The 19,679-nt window shown below is 33.0% G+C and overlaps 1 protein-coding gene across 2 annotated transcripts; it reads right to left on the reverse strand.

Annotated features, from left to right (window-relative positions):
- Positions 1-11,088: 11,088 nt before the first annotated feature.
- On the reverse strand, positions 11,089-17,754 carry LOC110265710 (putative pentatricopeptide repeat-containing protein At3g23330). 2 transcript variants are annotated; one of them, XM_088497393.1, is made up of 4 exons: positions 17,384-17,754; positions 15,595-15,822; positions 14,858-15,395; positions 11,089-13,703 (listed from the first exon to the last, which is right to left on the reverse strand). In XM_088497393.1, exon 4 carries the CDS (start codon positions 13,244-13,246, stop codon positions 11,171-11,173), a length of 2,076 nt encoding a protein of 691 aa, XP_088353519.1. In that variant the 5' UTR covers positions 13,247-13,703; positions 14,858-15,395; positions 15,595-15,822; positions 17,384-17,754; the 3' UTR covers positions 11,089-11,170. The 2 variants fall into 2 exon arrangements, with proteins under 2 accessions (XP_088353519.1, XP_088353520.1); XM_088497394.1 differs by lacking the exon at positions 15,595-15,822 and having other exon boundaries at positions 17,384-17,733.
- Positions 17,755-19,679: the final 1,925 nt, after the last annotated feature.

Raw genomic sequence — 19,679 nt, forward strand, 5'->3', positions numbered from 1 at the left:
TTTCGGTGGCTTAACGATTTAGCTTGCTGAGGTTGGAGATTATTGGCTGTGAAATTTGTAATATGGATGAACTATGAGCTTGATGATAGGCATCTTTCGATTTTCCCAACGAGACATACGATATTAACAACAAATTTGCAATACTTTATTGTGAATTTAGTTTGGAACACGTTGTGTGTCCGCGGGTGTAATTGGGAATTCTAAAAATCCTAAGACGATACTGTAAGGGGTTAAATAGTGATAGTACAAAGTAACCTATGCCAAATCAATATGATCCTTCTTCTCTGTCTTCAATTTGTGTCGCTTCTCCATGTGGCTTCCTGCAGCCAAGGAGATGGAAGGTGAAAAAAATTCAATGCCGGAAGAACAAGAACAAAAAAATTAAGAAATTAATTAAGCAAATTAACAAACGAATACCACGCAACAAGAACATAGTAAAGAGAGGACTCACCTACTAGAATTTCGGCGAGAACGGCGAGAAGCAAAGTAACACAGAAAGACCGCGAGAAGCACCGTAATACGCAAGAACTACGAGCATCACAATGAGGAGGATAAGAAGTTGCTCGGCCAACACGGACAGAAGGGGACGGCAACTATAGAGTTGGGGATGATGGCTTGGGTCTCCAGCGTGGCAATCATTCGCCACGTCACTCCCGCCGGCAAGAAATATGAACAGAAAATTCGAGAGGGACTACGTTGATGCATTTTTTGCAATTTGGAGGACGTAATTAGTGCAATTGGGAAGTCAGGGACTAAATCAGTGCATTTTGTGAATCTCAAGAACCACTTTGGAGTTTAACTCAGCACAAATCTCTTGATTCGCACTCAACCCAACTTGTGCAGAAAGAAAGGGCTAATGTTCACGCCTATAAATTCGCTCACTATTTAAAATTTGGGATAACTAATTCCCTAAATATTGGAAAATAATTATCCACCACTATAGGTGGAAAGGTTTTGGAATCATGATCAAATCATCACCTTTTCTTATAAATATCTTGTCACACTCAAGTATTTTTTAACTCTAATTCATAAAAATTTGTCTAATTCCTTGCTTGCTAATTTAAACATTAGAGTCCTTTGAAGATATACTACCCCCACACCATCCTCAGAATAGTACTAATAATTCATGATGGTTATGGTCTGAAATGAACTTAGTAACCCGCTACTCACTTGGAAACATGTCCTTGAACTTTTGCAAAGTAATTCGCAAATGAGCTTCGCATTTACCTCTACAGGATTTTCTCTTTCTTTGCTCTTTTGATAGGTCAATCACTTTCAATATCTTACCTTCACGATAATAGAAAAAGTCACGATAGATCGAGAAGAAGTTTACAAAGTTGTTTAGAGTATCAAATCAGAAGGACAGCACTCTCAACGACTGTAGTGTGTGGGTGGGTATAATGTGGTCTAGAATCTCTAATAATGGAGACGAAAATTTTTTGAGATAGAAAAAACACAAATGGGTGAGTTATACAATATGTTGGATAGCTATACAATATGTTTATGCACAGGTTTCAGGAATCGTGACGTGGACATTTAGCTCTGATGGAAGATACAATTTGATGTCATTTACAATATATTATGATAATGTGTATTGGGTTGGACCAAAGGATGTTAGAATTTGGTTTGAAACATGGGAGGAACAGGGGGCTTGTAATATATATGCCAAGAAAGAAATGGATAATCTTTTTCTTTGTCATAATATAGTCTATTTGGAGATGTAGAAATGTTAGAATTTTTGAAGACAAAGTTATCACATGAAATGGAGCATAGGAACAAGTGAAAGCTCAAGCTAATCCATGGTATAAGGATAAGAAATGAAAGAATGTAAGATGCAATAGAGTAATTCGTGGTGTATTGGGAACAAATTATTTTGAGAAATAAAATCATGAATTTGAAGTCCATCATACAAAATTTGAGTGTGGAATAATTTGCAAGCCAAAAAGAGTTCATATACAGAGAAGAGTGGATAGAAAAAGAAAATATTAAAGGTGGAAGTTGGACAAAGCGGATGCAACAATGAGACGGATTAGTTGAAAGGAGATTTATGGAACCAAATGCACAAGGCAGATATCAATGAATTGATTTTAATATTAGCATACTTACTACATTTATTGGGAGACATGGTGTTAAGAGAAAATGTTAAGTAGATGTTGATATAAAAATATGTTTTAAGTGGATGTTGAATTAAAGATTTTTTTACATAAAAGTCAGTTCTATTTTAAATTATCATAAAGTTATATAATAATACTGTATCTTTTTGGTAACCTGTAGGTTAAGAATGAGTAAGGTTAGGGTTGGGATATTCTCAACCTACGAGTAGGGTAGACCGATAGAGTTGAGTTTATATAAAAATCTTAACTCACGAGTAGGGTTAGGGTTGGATCTAAACCCTACCCTATCCTATCCATTATCACCCCTACTTGAAGAAGTGCAGGAAATCATCATCGTCATCCTCCTAAACAATCAAAACTCAAAAGGCACACCACACGATTTGAAAAGTAAAAGGACTTTGGTTTCTTGTCCTCGCTGTCACCACTGCTCCTCACGTGTTCCACGTTTGTTACCATTATTTTTGTGTTTGTTTTTTCTTTTGTGAAAAAAATTTTCGACCTATATCTTAGAGACTAAAATCATACTTAACCCTTTTCCATAATATCTTTTGAAGATTCTTCAATAGTCTTTTTTAACTATTGATAATGCATTAGATAATGCATTCGAATCAAATTTGTCTTTGGAAATTTTATTTGTACTTTTATTATTTGTTTTCTCTTGCTACAATATAAAACATGACAAGTAAAAATAAAAAATTTTCAAATAAATTAAAAAATATAATGTAAACATACAACTCAATAATTAAAAGGAATAAAAATTTAAATTGTAATTTAGCAGAAATCATAGTTACATGAAGCAGTAAAAAAAACAAATAATTACAGTAGAGAGAGTATAGTTAACAAGTAAAAGAAAATTAAAAAAAACTCTCGTTTTTAATAAATAAAGATGGATAAAAATCTCTATTTTTTAAATAGTATTTTTCTGTATCTTTGATTTGCTTTATTTTATGTATGATAATTGCAAATAGACAGATAATCACAATTTTTAAAACAGAAAAAAGAGTAAATAATAGAGAAAGTGAGTTGAATAGATTAAGAAATTAAAATAGAAATAAAAATGATAAAAATTATGTACTCCACTGCATCTTTGATTTGCTTGTTTTTATGTATAAGAAAATATAGAGAATAAATAAAAAAATAATGTAAAAGATCTAGGGATCTACTGAATTGACACTAATAATTTTAGAGAATAATTTTAAAGAAAAATTTATACATATACTAGAGTCAAGAGTTAAATTGTACTTATAATATTTTGGAAGAAAATTTTAACAATGTAATTAAAATTTTAATTTAATCATAAAAATATGAAAATAAATTATATTAATTAAATAACATAAAAGTTTATCCCATCAAAAAAAAAATAACATAAAAGTTTTAATTAACAGATATAATTAATGCATTTTAAATCTATGTCCTCAGAACATAGGAGAGTAAAATTCAAAAGCTTTTACTAAAAGGAGTTGTTATTATTGCCTGTTAGAACGAACAATTAAGTAATATTAAATATAATAAATATGTAATTATAAATATTATATTACATATATAAAATTATAAATGTTAAATTAAATAAAATAATTTTAATAATAAAATATAATAAGCAGAGTTTAATAAAATTAAAAATTCAAGGGACATTATAACGTTTTTTAAATATTTAGTTCAAATGACATCATTTTTTTATATTCACTTAAAAATTGCGAGTTTCAGTCTCACTTTTAATTTTGATTAAAAAAAAAAAAAAAGTCTCAAATGGCAATAGTTACACATGACTCACCAAATGCATTGTACAAGGCTACAACTACAAGCAATCATCACTTGAATTTAAACCGACAAATATTATATAGATACATAATATGTTTGAAACAACTCATGCTTTTTGCTTAATCATATATAACGAAAGATTGTCGAATTCTGGTCTCAATATTTTTCAAACTAGATTTATTAGGAGCTTTAATTTGTGGCTTTTTGGAATGGCGGTTTCTCTGGTGTGATTAGCCAGCCTACCCCCTCAATTAATTTCAAATTTAAACCTATCATTACACATGTTAATATGAAAACTTTGGTAATGAAACCACAATCACCCATTTATATATAACTTTTGAAGGGAATAAATTCCAAAGCAACAATGTCAAAAAGGGACCATCATCTTTCTTGAGTGACGTATCATATGGCTAACTCGCTATTAACTTTATTGTTCAATTTTCCTTTTCAATATCAAACATTCAGATTTTGACCTATAACTATTGAAATCATAAAAAATGGGCCATAGAAACACTTTAGCGTGTAATTATTGAGCTCTCAAATAGTTTCCATTAGGAAATTGTTTTGTTGTGACCATATATATTGGCAAACAAATTAAATTGAGGTAGATAATGTGTAGTCACTACTCCTTTTGTGTATATAAATAATTAACTCACTCTCTTATATTATTGAAGGAAATATAAAATTTAAATTAATATCTATCTCACATTATTTAATTTCATCCAAAAGTAAAAAATGAAACAAGAAATAGTTACATGCATCTTTTAACGCATTTAATACATACTCTAAAAAATTACACAATTATTTATTAGTTTTAAACTTTTTATGTAACTTTTAATATTATAAATAAAAATATGTGATTATATATGTTCCCAAAATATACTCTAAAATATCTTTCTCATTTGTGGGGTGGGGTTGTCAAAACTCAAAAGCCATTTTACACATGCAAAATTAGATGTGAAGAAATTAAAGCCCCTCCACACACTTTTTTTTTTTCCTCGTTGGTGATAAGAATTAATTAAGAAAATTGAAGCAACAGAAATTCTCAAAACTAGGGCAACAAGCAGCGTTGGCCCAAAGATATATGTTAGTGTTGGTTCTAGGAACGCCTAAGCACAAGTAAAGTTTAGTATGCTACTTGATTTGATCTCCCTCTTTAAATTGTTTAGTTGTGTGTATCTTTCTGTTGACAGCAATGTGTGTTGGGGAATCTTAACACGTTTTTTTCTAACAAAGTTGGAGGTGAGGATTTTACGGAAAAAGGGTGGTTTCAATTATATGAGGAAAAGGGAGGGTTGCCAATTTGCCATTAAAAGATGACCTATTATAACTAGCATGTGTTTAATTTAGGACAAAGCATTATTTTAGCACCAAATATTTTGATTAAATTTTAGTTTGGTACTTAAGGTTTAAAACGTTTTATTTTCGTTTCAAATATTTTATTTGATTTTTTTATTAAATTATTTTTTTTAAATATTATTTTTTTATTATTATCTTTTTTTTTCTTTTTCTTCTGTTACTTTCATTTTCAAATCACTATAATTATCACTATAATCGTACAAATTACGATTTTTGTCTTCACCTAAAAAAAATCATAATAACAAAGAAAAGATATTTTAAAAATTTGGAGCAGAAAAAATAAATAGTAATAATGTTAGTATTACAAAACAAAATTTTCGGTTTGGTCTTATGCTCCTATCTCAATTTTTATCACATATTGACGATGATGGCATGAAAAGACAAGACTTTGATGTTTTAACATAAACATATATGATTAGTGTTGGTTTTGAATTCATGAAATTAAAGATATAAGCCAGTGACTTGTTCAAATAATTCACCATCAGCAATTGGCTATATCCCAAATCCCAATATATATATATATGACATTTGTGTTAAGTAGGTAGTGTATTATCCAAGTCACATATGTGAATTAATTAGAATTTAGAAATAATAATTAACTTGGCTGTTAAGTCAATTGGCATTCTAGCCAACTCGCACAATCAATCAATCAATCAATTTATTTTAAGACCCTCGAATGATGCAGCTTTGACCATTATAGTTTACTTAGTATATCAATCAATGACAAGATGGAGATTGGTTTCAACTTTCAATGATATGATGATTAGAATTAGTGTGAGGATCGAGACGAAAAACCTTGACCTACTATAAATGAAGAATATTATCTTAACAACAGTTACTTATAAATTACACATGTTCTAGCTTCTTAAAAGAGTGATCACGTAATAAATACATCTCTCAATACTCATTAAATAATTTAGATGAAAAATTTGTAAACATTATAAAAATGCCCTTAAAATAATATGACATACATAACTGATAAGAGAAGACATAACTATAAAGGGCATTCATGATGGATTAGGAAAATTACCCAAAAAAAAAAGAAAAAAATATATATTAAAAATATAATTATTTACGTATTATTTTTTATTCATTTAAACTTAAAAAAAATACTTTTATAATATTATATTAAAATTTTTATGACCTAAAAGTCTAAAATTTGATTTTAGAAAAAAAATTTAACATAAGTCAAATTAAAAAAAAAAGAAAAAAAGAAAAAAATCTATATAAGAAAATCGAAAAGAAATTCTTGTTTAAAAAATATTAGAGATATAACCATTTATATGTAAATTTAGCTATCAAAAATATATTTGATGTAAATAAAAAAATTTTGGGATAAATTTGTAACAAAATAAGAGATATTTTAAAAAATTTTAACAATTTTTAAGGATAAAAAAATATACTTTATCTTTAATTTATTTAATAGTTCTCCATTAATTTTTTTTTTTGGTCAAGTGGATTGGACAACTTCCAATCTTAGACAATACATCCATGCATTACACACTCATACACACTATATAGGTATATTATTACTAAAATGGGTTCTATATTTCTCACTAAGGATTCAAACCCGAGTGCAACTCCCAATGAGACAGGTGATACTGCCATTGATCCAAGGCCTTGGCTGCCTCTCCATTGAGTTTAATCACAGTCAAAACTAAAGGAGAATAGATATTGTCACTCTTTTTTTGTTTTTGTTTTTTAAATTTACGCATACATACAAAGTAAAAAATCATGTGAGGAGTGACATTATCAAAAATAAAATAAAATTCAAAAAATGTGCCATGTGTCAGGATTTTATTCGCTAATATGTTATAACAATCATACTCATCTTTAAATGTGGCCATAGTACAATGCAAGCTAAAGTTTGTAATTTGGGGTTTGAGGATGGTTATTATGATTTAAAATTTAGGGTATGACCTTAATGTGATTTCACGAGAGCTGTGTTAAGCGATACATGGGTTTGTTGTGACTTCACACAAGTCATGTAAATTAAAGTTCAACGTGAATGTAAAAAATGTAATTCGTTACAGGACTTGTCTACAATCAGATGAAAAGTGTTAGAAATGAATAATCTCACACGGGTTGAAAATGGATTAAAAAATACCATATAACAATATGAAAATCCCATATAGTGATTATGTTAAGGTTTTCATTTAAGTTGTGTTATTCAACCTTTTATTATGGTTACGCTTAAGGGTGTACATGATCCAGTCCGATCCCAAACACTTTAGGGACTAATTTACTGTGATTTTATCGGGTCTAGAGTCGGGTAAGGGTCTCAAAAATAGATCCAGTCATTATTTTGGGTCGGGTCCGAGTCATAGCTCGGGTCATCCAAACTCGACCCAGTGGCTCGGTCATCATACATAATTAATATTTTATGTTATTAATAATGGATAATGGCTATTCTTATGTGGAATTTAAATATTGTAAACCTTAATATTTTGTATTATTAGTCATTATAAGATTATAAGTTAATGTTTTTATGTTTAAAATGCATAAGACTTTAGACTAATGCATAATATTGTGTTATTTGTATTGATTTAAATATTTAGTGTTATTAGACAATATTAGTATTGATTATGATTATGCTATAATTTTAGAAAAGGGTTGGTTCTTGATATATTTTTTAAGTGAATTTTACTATGTGAATTGTGAAATAATGGTTGGAGATTAGATGATTTTTACATGTTAAAGACTCAGTTTTCACTCGATTTTTATCCGGTTTTTACTCGACCCAAAAGTACGTAGATTTTATCAGGTCTAGGATCGAGTTAGGATCTAAGAATTAGGCTAGATTTATATTTCAGGTCGGATTTGAGTTCAGCCAAATTCAGTATGGTCTGACCCATGTACACCCCTGATTACGCTATAATTATTTGAGAAAGTATAGAAGAATAACACTCCTACTAAACAACATAAACATCAACATGTTAAAAAAAAAAATCAGATTTCAAATATGAGGGAACATAAACCAAAGGTTTCAAATATGAGAAGCCAAGTTAGTTATAAGATCATCTTAACAAACAAGTTTGAATTCAACAAAGTATATATATATATATATATATATATATGTTTGATTTAGTATCCTCTACTCAATAATTTTCCAACTATGCAATTAATTAAAAAGAGATGGTGTTATATTTTGGCCATGATTGTGCACGTACAATTGCATGACCACAAGTCCACAACTCTATAAATGGCTGAGGTTGTGGCTAATTTTTTTGATATGGAAAAAGATTGCGTGTAATTTTTCATTATAAATAATTGGTGTATTTTTTTTTAATATGGATTAATTTTTAATATGGTGGTGATAATGGTGTTTTTTAATAAAGTAAAAAGTTTGTGTGTTTTTTATTTGTATAGATGCCACAAATCTAAGAATTAAATTTGTGGTGTTTTAATTTTTTTTGTTGATATAACAAATCTAGCTCTCAAATTTGAGTTTTTTTATTTTAATTTTTTTAATATAAAAATCTGACCCGCAGATATCCTCAGATTTGTAATATTATGAAATCTAATTCTTAGATTTCTCTACTTCTCTAAATCTGAGAGTCCAATCTGTTACTTAAAATTTAAAAAAAAAATAATTCATATCAAAGAGAAACACACCAATTATCCATAATAATGCACACAATCTTCTTCCATTTAAAAAAAAAATTAGCCACTATTGGAGTCTTATTCTGCGTGTAAATAAAAACATCACCACTATTCTTTCTGTAATAACTACCAATTGGATGATGACTTGATGAGTATAGTACATGTAATAATTTTGTTTTGTACATTTATATTTATGGTTTTTCTTTTGATACATTAATATGTAAAATTTGTAATGTTATCAATTTCTGTTTTTTTTAAATGTTATCAAATAATTATATTTATATTACTGAAATAATTGTTGTAAGTATTAATATTTTTAATTTAATATTTAATTTTGAAAATTAAATAGTATAAACTGATAATATATATAAATTAAATTACTTTACATTCTCAACCAATAAGAATTTTTTGATTAGTCGTATACAGAATTAAATATATTTAAAAATCAATTGATTTTACTTGTTTGGGACTTTATAAATTATAATTGGATAATGTAATTAATTTCACACCGTTCATTTCATGCAATTTAAGTCCATTTTTATTTGTTTTTAATAACATGATCAAGTTAAATAGTCCTATAAAATTTTAACATTAGTAGCACATCAAATATAATCCTGCTTTTTACTTTCATCTTATAATTATTATCACTACAAAATTTTCTTGAGTTTGAAAGTCAATTTCATCTTCCTTAATGGAAACACTTACATCCCCCTGAATTATTATTACAAGAAACAGTATCATTTCAATAATTTCATCTTCCTTAAATATACAGAACGCATCCACTTGAACAATTATAGCAATAACGAATATCATCATCAAAACATAATTAAATCATCCATTATACATCACTTTTGTTTATACAATAATGTTACATAGTACATACTCATGCAGCGGCAAGTGTATGATCATGAAGGGCATATATATATGACACTATCAATATAAAAAACTTTTACACAAATAAATAATTGTATATTAAATTATCAAAATATTATTTATACACTGAAATTAGCTACTAAAATCAGTCACTATATACACTATATATATAGTTTAACTCATTTTTAATGTGTATTTTGTATTCTAATATGTATTCTACTCTAGTAGCTAATTTTAATGACTGATTTTGATGTACACCTACCATAATTGGTAAATTATATATGTTGTTACTTTTTAATTCGTTAGTGCAATGTATGTGTGTGGTCACTAACATGTGAAGTGAATCATGAAACCATCTCGTGTATGATCCCGAGCAAGGTAACGTGCTATATTTCATGACACCTGTAGAAAGTAAAATCAAATTGTTTAGAAATTTTGTAGCAGATGTGGGCACATGCATGCGTAATTAATAATAATAATAATAATAGAAAATAACATACAATTGTAATCAAATCCCCAGTGTGATGTTTCTTTTCTTAAATTAATTGTTTTCGTAATGTCAGCAATATCCTTCTAACTATATATAATCTCCGTTCAGTACATACAAGGAGAATTTATTCCTTTCCGTTGCCCTGCAACTATTCGGATAGTATCCAAGCAGGCAAGCAGACATAAATCATAATTATTTTTTGTTTATGACAAGAGGCCTAAATTTTAAGAAAATGTCTAGGGATCTAACTACAGTATAAGCCAACTCAAGCCAATTTTTTTGTTTTTCAATTACTTGGTTCTAGTTGGCTACACTACTAGTTGGTTCTATAGCGAAACCGAAGTTTTAATTACTCTGTCTCTCACTATAAATCTGTATTCTCTCTCAAAATAATAATAGTATATTTAAAAGTAAATCAATCAATATCAGTAGAAGTTTAGACCATCGTAATTTGAGTAAGAAGCTCTAAACTAATTGTGTGTATGTGCGTTTCAAACGGAAGAGAAGGGGAGAAACTTACCCAAAGGATTGAAGGGATACTCAGCCAGAGAGCAAAAGCATTCACATGGAGACATGGAGAATGAATGTGGCCTCCTTCAACGGCCATTGGGAGAGTGGTCCAACTTTGAATACAATGAAACAAAAACTCATCCAAATAAAACCCCACTTCAAAACGCCATGTGGTGGATGAACCCTCCACGCCCTCATTGCAAAAATGCAAACTTTGACTCTCAGAACTTACTCAATGTTCTCAAGTGCAAAAGTCCTGGTGCCATGTTAACATGACTCTGTAATACTGTGAAGCAATGGTGCTGTGTGTGTGTTTGTGTGTGTGAGAGAGAGAGAGAGATAGAAGATTATAGAATAGCACAAGTAAAGGATCAGGTCATGGAGGTTAATTCTTTTCAATTATAAACTTAAGAATAAAAAACCACTATATTCTGGGACTTCAACCATAGTTGCTACATTAATATTACCAATAATCTCCACATGAACAAGATCCATTCTTAAAATGGTGAAATCTGCTATTATCCCTGACAATGATTTCCCTGCTAACAATCTTTGCAATAAACTTAATTGCTGTATGGCAGTCCACACAAACCCGAATATTCTTTATTACACGGATAGTTGTACCTGCAGGAGTGCTAATGATGCCAAATGCTATAGCAAGCCTCTCACTGTGGGTGAGTAACAAGTCACGTTTGTGTTCCTCATCAACATCATGAAGTGCCTCACTTGTGTCAAGAACATAACCTTCTTTTTCCATCTGCTTCAATAATACATACAATGCCTCGTTTATTTTGTCGTAATATGGATGTGATTTATCTCCAGCCGTAAAAGTATGGACTTTGTTTCCAACTTCAATCCAGCTGCATGCTGGAGTCTTCTTCAAGCCCTTTTTCCTCATGTAGGTTCTCAACTTTGAAGCATCTTTCCATCTTTGAGCTGATGAATAGATGTTTGACATCAAAATATAAGCACCTATGTTTTCAGGATCGACCAAAATTATCTTGTCGAGAACCTTCTCGGCTAATTCAACATTCTTATGAGCCCTACAAGCAGCCAACAATGTCGACCATACACTTCCGGTCGGTTGAACTCTCATTTTGCAGATAAAGTCATAGGCTTCCTCCAATCTTCCAGCTCTGCCAAGCAAGTCGGCAACAGCAGCATAGTGCTCCAGGCCAGGAGTAATACCAAACTCCTGTTCCATACTGTAGAAATACTTCCAAGCTTCATCTACCAACCCTGCATGACTGCAAGCCGTTAGAACAGCCATAAATGCCACATAGTTGGGCTCTACTCCATCCATTAGCATCTGCTGAAAGAAGGAAACTGCATCAAGAGCATGGCCATGCATAGCGCATCCCATAATGATGGCGGTCCATGATACCATGTCATTCGCCTCTATTTTGTCAAAAATATATCTAGCCATCTTGATGTTGCCACATTTGGCATACATATCCATCAGAGAGCTCGCTATAAATTTATTATCATCAAATCCAATTCTAATTATATATCCATGGATCTGTTTCCCCAAACTGAGGGCAGTCAAGTGAGCACAAGCCGGTATTACACTGGAGAAGGAAACATGCATGGGTTTGACTTTGTCCTTCAACATTTGGCGGAAGAACATGAGCCCCTGATCGAATTTACCATTCTGCACAGAGCCTGCAATGATAGAGTTCCAGGAAATAGCATCTCTCTTGGGCAAGAGGTAGAAGGAACGAAGCGAGTATTCGACGCGAGTACATTTTGCGTACATGTCAATTAAGCTGCTTCCAATGAAAACATCCGCATCCAACCCATTTCTGATAGCATATCCATGAATCTCCTTTCCTTTAATAAGATCAGCATGCTCTGCAAAGATAGGGAGAATGCTTGACAAAGTATAGGCATCAGGCTTCAAGTGGGCTCCAGCCATCTCCCTGACCAAGGCCAACGCTTCCTCATACATGCCATTTTGAGCATTTCCAGCAATGACAGTGCTCCAAGAAACAACATCCCTCACCGGCATTCTATCAAATACCTTTCTGACATTATCTATGTTCATAGTGACAACAGCCATGGTGCTGCAGTTGGCTCTGCCTCTCTCAGACAATCCATCAAGCACCTTACCTGCACAGCCCCCCAAGCCATGAAACTTAGAGTACATATTCATCAAGGCATTGGCTGTGTACAAATCAAAATCGAAGCCGAGGCGAAGGATGCAGGCATGAAGAGATTGGCCGAGGTAGAAGTCCTTCAAGAGGGCGCAGGCTTTAAGGAGAGAAGGGAAGACGTGGCGGTTAGGGCGAATGCCAAGTGCCCTCATTTGACTAAAGGAAGAGAAGGAATGGTGGAAGAAGCCATGGAAAGTGTAGCACTTGATGATGGAGCTCCAAGCAAGAGGAGGAGGGGAACGAAGGGAACGGAAGAGGAGGATTGAATCATGGAAGAGGTTGAGGTTGGTGTAGAGTGAGAGAATGGAGGAGTTGTCTGAGTGCCAAGATCCTTTGGTCTTCACAATGCGGGCATGGAGTTTTTTGGCCTCGCGCGCGCAACTCATGCTTGCATGTCGTGATTCATGGATGAGAACCACTATTGAACAATGTAAAACTACAACCAAATAAAAATGGCATAATAAATCCTCACCGGAATGATTGAATAAAATTCATTTGGAATTGGATCTTGTTGAATCCCTGTGCTCCAGACAATTTCTGATGCTTTCTAGGTGACAAAATATCATTACCAGAATGTCTAGGGGGTTCTTTATTGTTTAAGGCCGATGAAACAGATCCAAATTTTTCAACAAAGTCAGAAGGCCACCATGAAACATTAGAGGACCCTTGCTCTGACGGGCCTGCATCTTCTTGTGTCTCGTCCATGATCTTTTATGTTTGGAAATTAAAACCATCTTGCCACAGTTCTTAACCCATAAGAGACATATCAAGCTAAAGATAGTCCTTTAATTGCAAATCATTGAAATATAAACTTCAGCAGCTTCAATTGTACCAAGCTGCAGCCTGAATGAGTCATAACAAAATATGAAAATGAGAAATCAACATTACCAAACAAAAAGAAATAGAATTTTCAAAATCGCATAACAAATGAAAAGCATGTACAAGTACAACTAAGAGGCAATAAAATCACCATATAAAAATGAGGCTTGCAATTTTGTTAGAATTGCCTCATCCCCATCCATATATCATATATAAATCTGTTAAGGTTGTAAAATCGTTCATTGATCCATTAGCCATCACGTTCAATTATTTATGAAAAAGTAAAATTTCAAAAGTGGACATTTATTTCTTAATGGAGGTCATATTTATTAATTAGGCCATGCATGAACTGAACTTTTCAAATACAATTTTTATCATATAAATGGACTAATGGTTTGGTTTTGACCGATCCATTTTCACTAATAAAAAAATCCATATTTGGAGCTCATAGGATATAAGTAAGCAAAGACAATGTAAGTCAAAATCATCCACATTTACAACAGATGATACTAAATGTGTGGGGCAGGTAATCTTCCATTACTTTCTGAAAGAAAGAAACCACATGATAAGAGGTTGACTATTGAGAATTTCTATATATCATTTCCAACAGGGATCCATTTTCCATTAATGAAAATTGTACATGACGCATCCTTGTACATCAATGATGCAGAATACTGATTCATGGTCTAGAAATACAAGGAAAACAAAAACTAGGTTAAATGACAGAATTTATCTTCAGTATTGCATAAGTGGACAAGGTTTATACTGCATATCCATGAAGTAATCAAATAACTTAAGCATTCTTGTAATGGACAAACATCTTATGTTCACATCCTTGCCCATAATGCTCTGGGGATTTACATAAATGCACAAGTTAAACTATGATGTGGTAAGATAGAACTACACAGGTTACTGATGTCAAATTATGCTAACATCCAAGTCATGTTATTTATTCAATTGTAACTCCAAATGCACCATTGCACCATCATCTATAAATATATATTAATTTTTTGAACTTGAGTTTTACAATTTATCTAAACCTATTACAAATTAATCAATCATTTTTAAGTACAAATACAATTAGCATCAATTTGTCTCTTCTAAACCTACATTAAAACAGCAAAAAGCAAGTCCAAAAAAAGTAACATAGAATAACTTTAAAAAAAAAAAAACCTCACCTCTACACTGCAGAAGGCCAGAAGTAGAACAAAAGTCAGCAGTCAGGGACGGGTTGGGGCCGTTCCACCGTTGCAGAGGCAGGCCACTGGCGAGGAGAGGGTGGCCGCATGAGCAGGGCTCCGGCACAAGCAGAGCAGACCCGGCAGAGGAGGGAGCCAACACGAGGGCAACAACGGAGGAAGAAGAGACAGAGGAGGCACGAAGCGGAGGCGGATGCAGAGAAGGCGTGCCACAGCGGAGCCAACACGGCCGGGACGACACAGACGGAGGCGAGCAGGGGCGCGGACGACGATCAACAACTGGCGGCACAGAGACGAGGCAGAGTTTCCGGCGAGAGGCGCGGAGACGAGGCGGTGACTGTGTGGTGAAGGTGAGTGAGGTAGAGAGGTGAGAGTGTGAGAGCCTGTGAGAGTGAGATGAGAGCGCGACTGAGGTTGGGGATGCAAGTCTGATCAAGGTTCTGAAAACCGGACCGGTCATCGAACCGCTCTAGTCATTGGTTCACTAGTTTACTGGTCCAACCGGTTTAACTGTCATCTAACCGGAAAAATCGTTTTATAATAAAAATAATAAATTATAAATAAACACTCTAAAACATAATTATAAATAAATAAATAAATAAGTATGCAAATTGAATTAATAAATAAATAAATAAATAAATAAGCAAATTAATTTTTTAACGAATAAAAAGAGCAGCTAATTATGGAAGAGAAAAAGAACATGAATATATGATTACATGAAATGAAATGAGGAAAGAATTGAACTGATCAGAAGAAAGTGTGATAGATGAGTGATTGTTGAAAGAGAAAGGAGAGTGAATAGCAGCAGAAGAAGCATTATAATTAAGCCTTAGCTTAAGCAAACCCATGATGCTGTTTCCAGAATTCAAGAGAGAGAGGAGATTCCATTGAAAGAAGTTAGTTAAATTGCTTCCGTTACAACCACTACCAGTTATTCATCTTCCCTGCATTAAGATTAGCCGTATCGTTCAAAATGGGAAGATTAGCAGCCAAAATTATTATCCACAGATGTATATTCGCAAATGTTTCTTGGTTCATACTATTATCCATAATTGAAATCAATAAATCACTAAGGCAGTCACAATCTAAGTAAAAATTAAATCACAAAACAGTAAAACAAACACAAAAACTCAGCAACACATCATTAATCAATATTCACAATACTTTCAAAATCAATAATCAGTAAATTAAAATCACAAGTTCAAACTTTGCAATGTGAAATTAACAACATTCAAACTTTGCACACAATTACTTTCAAGTTGACATAGCAAGGTTCTGAAAACCGAACCGGTTATCGAACCATTCTAGTTACTGGTTCACTGGTTCACTGGTTTATAGGTTCAACCGATTCGACCGTGGTTGAACTGAAAAAACCGTTTTATAATAATTAAAAAAATTACCATAGATCCCTAATAGAAGTTATTTTCTTCTAATAACTAAATATAACTACAGATACTTCTGACCAATTGTAACCTCTGCATGAGAGTACACAAATTATAATTTTAGAGTACATAAATTGTAACTTCTGTAAGATATGTAACTGACACTTCTGTTGAGCATATTATTCAACAAGTCTTCATGATTTCTTCAACCATTACATGTCGAATTTCAACCAACTTGCTCCCCATTAGTGCATGGTCAGTTTTACATACATATAGAAGTAGAAGCTTCATTATAAAGTGTGTTCAAGAACATGTGCAAAGCAATCGCACAAAAATCTATCTTTTTAATATATATGCATGATAAATCAAGGTTATGACCCTAAATCTGACTTCCATCCAGATAACATGATATAAGAAGGGCTGGACTTGCAAAATTAACATTATATAACCTAGTTATGTTTGTTTTATAAATACGATTACACAGATACATGATATTTTAAAATAAACCAAACAAACACGCATTCCAGAAAATACAACTCAGGAAAAATTCTGAAACTTTGAAGCATACTACTGTTAAATTATTTCCACTCCTGGTGATCAAAACCACTTTGATTATTCAAAGAACTATCAGCAGCAACACAATGGTTAATGCAGAATGCCTTCACATATGGTGAAAACATAACAATTGTTCCCCAGAACAATGGCTCGTTGATTTTTAGAACAGACTTTTCTTACTAGATGAAGTCAAAGTTAATACTGCAATGATGCACTACAACTCATAAAAGATTATAGGAAACGACATATCCAGAATTTCACCACCAATACAAACAGTTTCTGTGTTTCATATTTCCGATCATAGAGTAGAAGATATCATTCTGATTTGATTTTCCATGTCACCATTTTCATGCATATATTCACCAAGAAATTAAATAAAATACAACAGATAAAAGAGGGGGGTTGGAGGGGAAAAAAACAGCAAAGTTCACAGATTAATTAAGAACAATTATTCAACCTATTATTCAACCTAGTAATTCACAAATTAATTAACAATTATTCAACCCATAACAAGTTCACAGATTATTCAACAATAATTATTCAACAATTATTGTTAAAAAAAAAATACCTAGAAGCTAGAAGCAATGAAGCATAGAACAGAGCTGGCGACGGAGGCAGGAACAGAGCTTGCGACGGAGGAACAGAGATGGCGCCGGCGACGGTGGAAGAGAGCTTCGCGATGGAGGCAGGAGGCGAGCCCGGCGACTGTGCTTCCACTGCTGAGAGTCTGAGACGTTAGCTGCACGAGCAGGAGTGAGGGACCGAGTGAGCTTCGAAGCTCCAACTTGCGACGGCGTCAAGATCAGTCCGGCGGCTGAACGAAAGGGAGGGACTGAGATGGCCGGCGTTGAGAGGAACGACTAGCTCGAGGGTGATGGGAGGGACGAGGGAGAGAGTGGGTGCTGCTGCTGCTGCGCCGTTGGAGACCTGGAGTGAGTTAGGGTTGGTAAGGGTTGGGAGGGTTACTGGTTAGGGATCATAATGCTAAACGGCTGCGTTTTGGCGTTGTTTGGGCAAAATAAGAAAACCGGCTGGGTCCCGGTTCGGTCGACTGACCGGTTACCGGCCGGTTTAGCAGTTCAACTCCAGTTTTTAATTTTTGCGGTTTTGGCATCTAACCGAACCGTGATTCTCATCAGTTTGCGATTTAATTGGTTCGACCGACCAGTTTGAACCGATTTTTAAAACATATAATAGTGATTAATCAAATAATAGCTTAAGTGGATTTATACCTTATTTTTCTGATACAGCTACAATCACTAAAATTTTTATAAGTTAATCTCCTGTTTAGACGATAAGTACAGTTTATTTGGTTATAAAAAAAAAAAGGGTGTCATAGCAATTTCTATTTTCGCAGAAACTTGGAGAATAACAACTTCACTGGTTTAGTTCCCAGTAAACTCCTTAATAGATCAAAGAAATTAAAGGTTCACTATTATTGAGGCATGCATGCTTAGTTAATATCAAATAGTCAAAAATCCAAAGTCTAAAGTTTCTAATGACTAGTAATCAAAGATATTCTTAATTCTTGATCTAATTTTAATCATTTTATTTTAATCTGAAAATGCTATTATGGGGCAAAATCCATACCTATGTAGTTCTGCATCATCATGCAACCAACATATCAAAACAATTGAGAAGCAGAAAAACAATGTACCTATTCCTGTAGTAGCAATGTAGCATTAGTTGTTGGGGTTTTGGTGCTTCTAATAGTTTCTACAACAGCTATAATCTTCTTAGTTATCACAGTCCACGGAGCCACCACGGGAAGCCATATGAAGTGGGGCTGAGTAGAAGAAGACAACGTCAGACACCGAGCTCGAAGAAGAAGCTGCGATTGGTGAGACTGTGAGAGTGAACAGGGGGAGACTTAGAGCACGACTACAACGCAGCGAACGATGGCAGTTTTTCACTCCCTGTGACGGTGGCCCCTGAGCACAATGGACGGCGGTAGCACTGAGTCTCTCCTTACGGCGGTGGCGGAGGCTATATCCTAGGGTTGAGAGTTGAGAGAGGAGAGAGTCTGAGGAACTGAAAAAATCAGAAATGACTAAAGGAGGAGGAGGATTTTTTTATCCCTAGACACAGAACCTTAAACGGTGATGTTTCATTAGAATCGGCTAGTTCAACGGTTCAAAAAGAGCAGTTTTTAACAGTAGATCAAACCGTATTAGAGTCCGATTCAGGGTTGGACTAGTTCAATCATATATTCCAATTTTCAGACCCATATATTCCTATTGCCATTCGGTTCGGTTTTGTAGACCGGTGACCGATATTTCGGTTCGACTAACGGGTCGGTCTGATTTTTACAACAACATACTAGGGTTCGTTTATTTTTTTATTTTTTCATTTCTTCTTCCAACCTAGGTTTATTTAGGGGACCAGAGAAACTAGTCTGCTAGCCACCTAGATGAAATGTAATATCCAAAATTGAATTGCATATCTAATGAGAGTAATAAATAATAATAGAATAATCTGAAAAAATATAATAAAGACAGAGAATTAACCTTTAACTATAATACTAAATAACAAAATTAGTTGGTTGACTCTTTTATTAATACTAAATTTTTAATTCAAAAATCATTTAAAATAAAAAAATTCTCATCAATGGAAAAAAGTGCCAACTAAAACTTTTTTTTTTAAATAAAAACTTTTTTTTTTAAATAAAAACTTTCATCAATATCACCATGGCGATAAAATAAAAATATTATACAATTATAATCTAATCACCATGGCGATGTTCTTTTCTTAAATTAATTGTTTTGGTAATGTCAGCAATATCCTTCTCATTTTGGGAGAATAACTATAACTATATATAATCTCCCTTCAGTACATACAAGGAGAATTTATTCCTTCCTGTTACT

The sequence above is a fragment of the Arachis ipaensis genome, chromosome B8 (genome assembly GCF_059453495.1).
Source record: "Arachis ipaensis isolate K30076 ecotype BB chromosome B8, ASM5945349v1, whole genome shotgun sequence".
Classification (NCBI taxonomy): domain Eukaryota; kingdom Viridiplantae; phylum Streptophyta; class Magnoliopsida; order Fabales; family Fabaceae; genus Arachis; species Arachis ipaensis.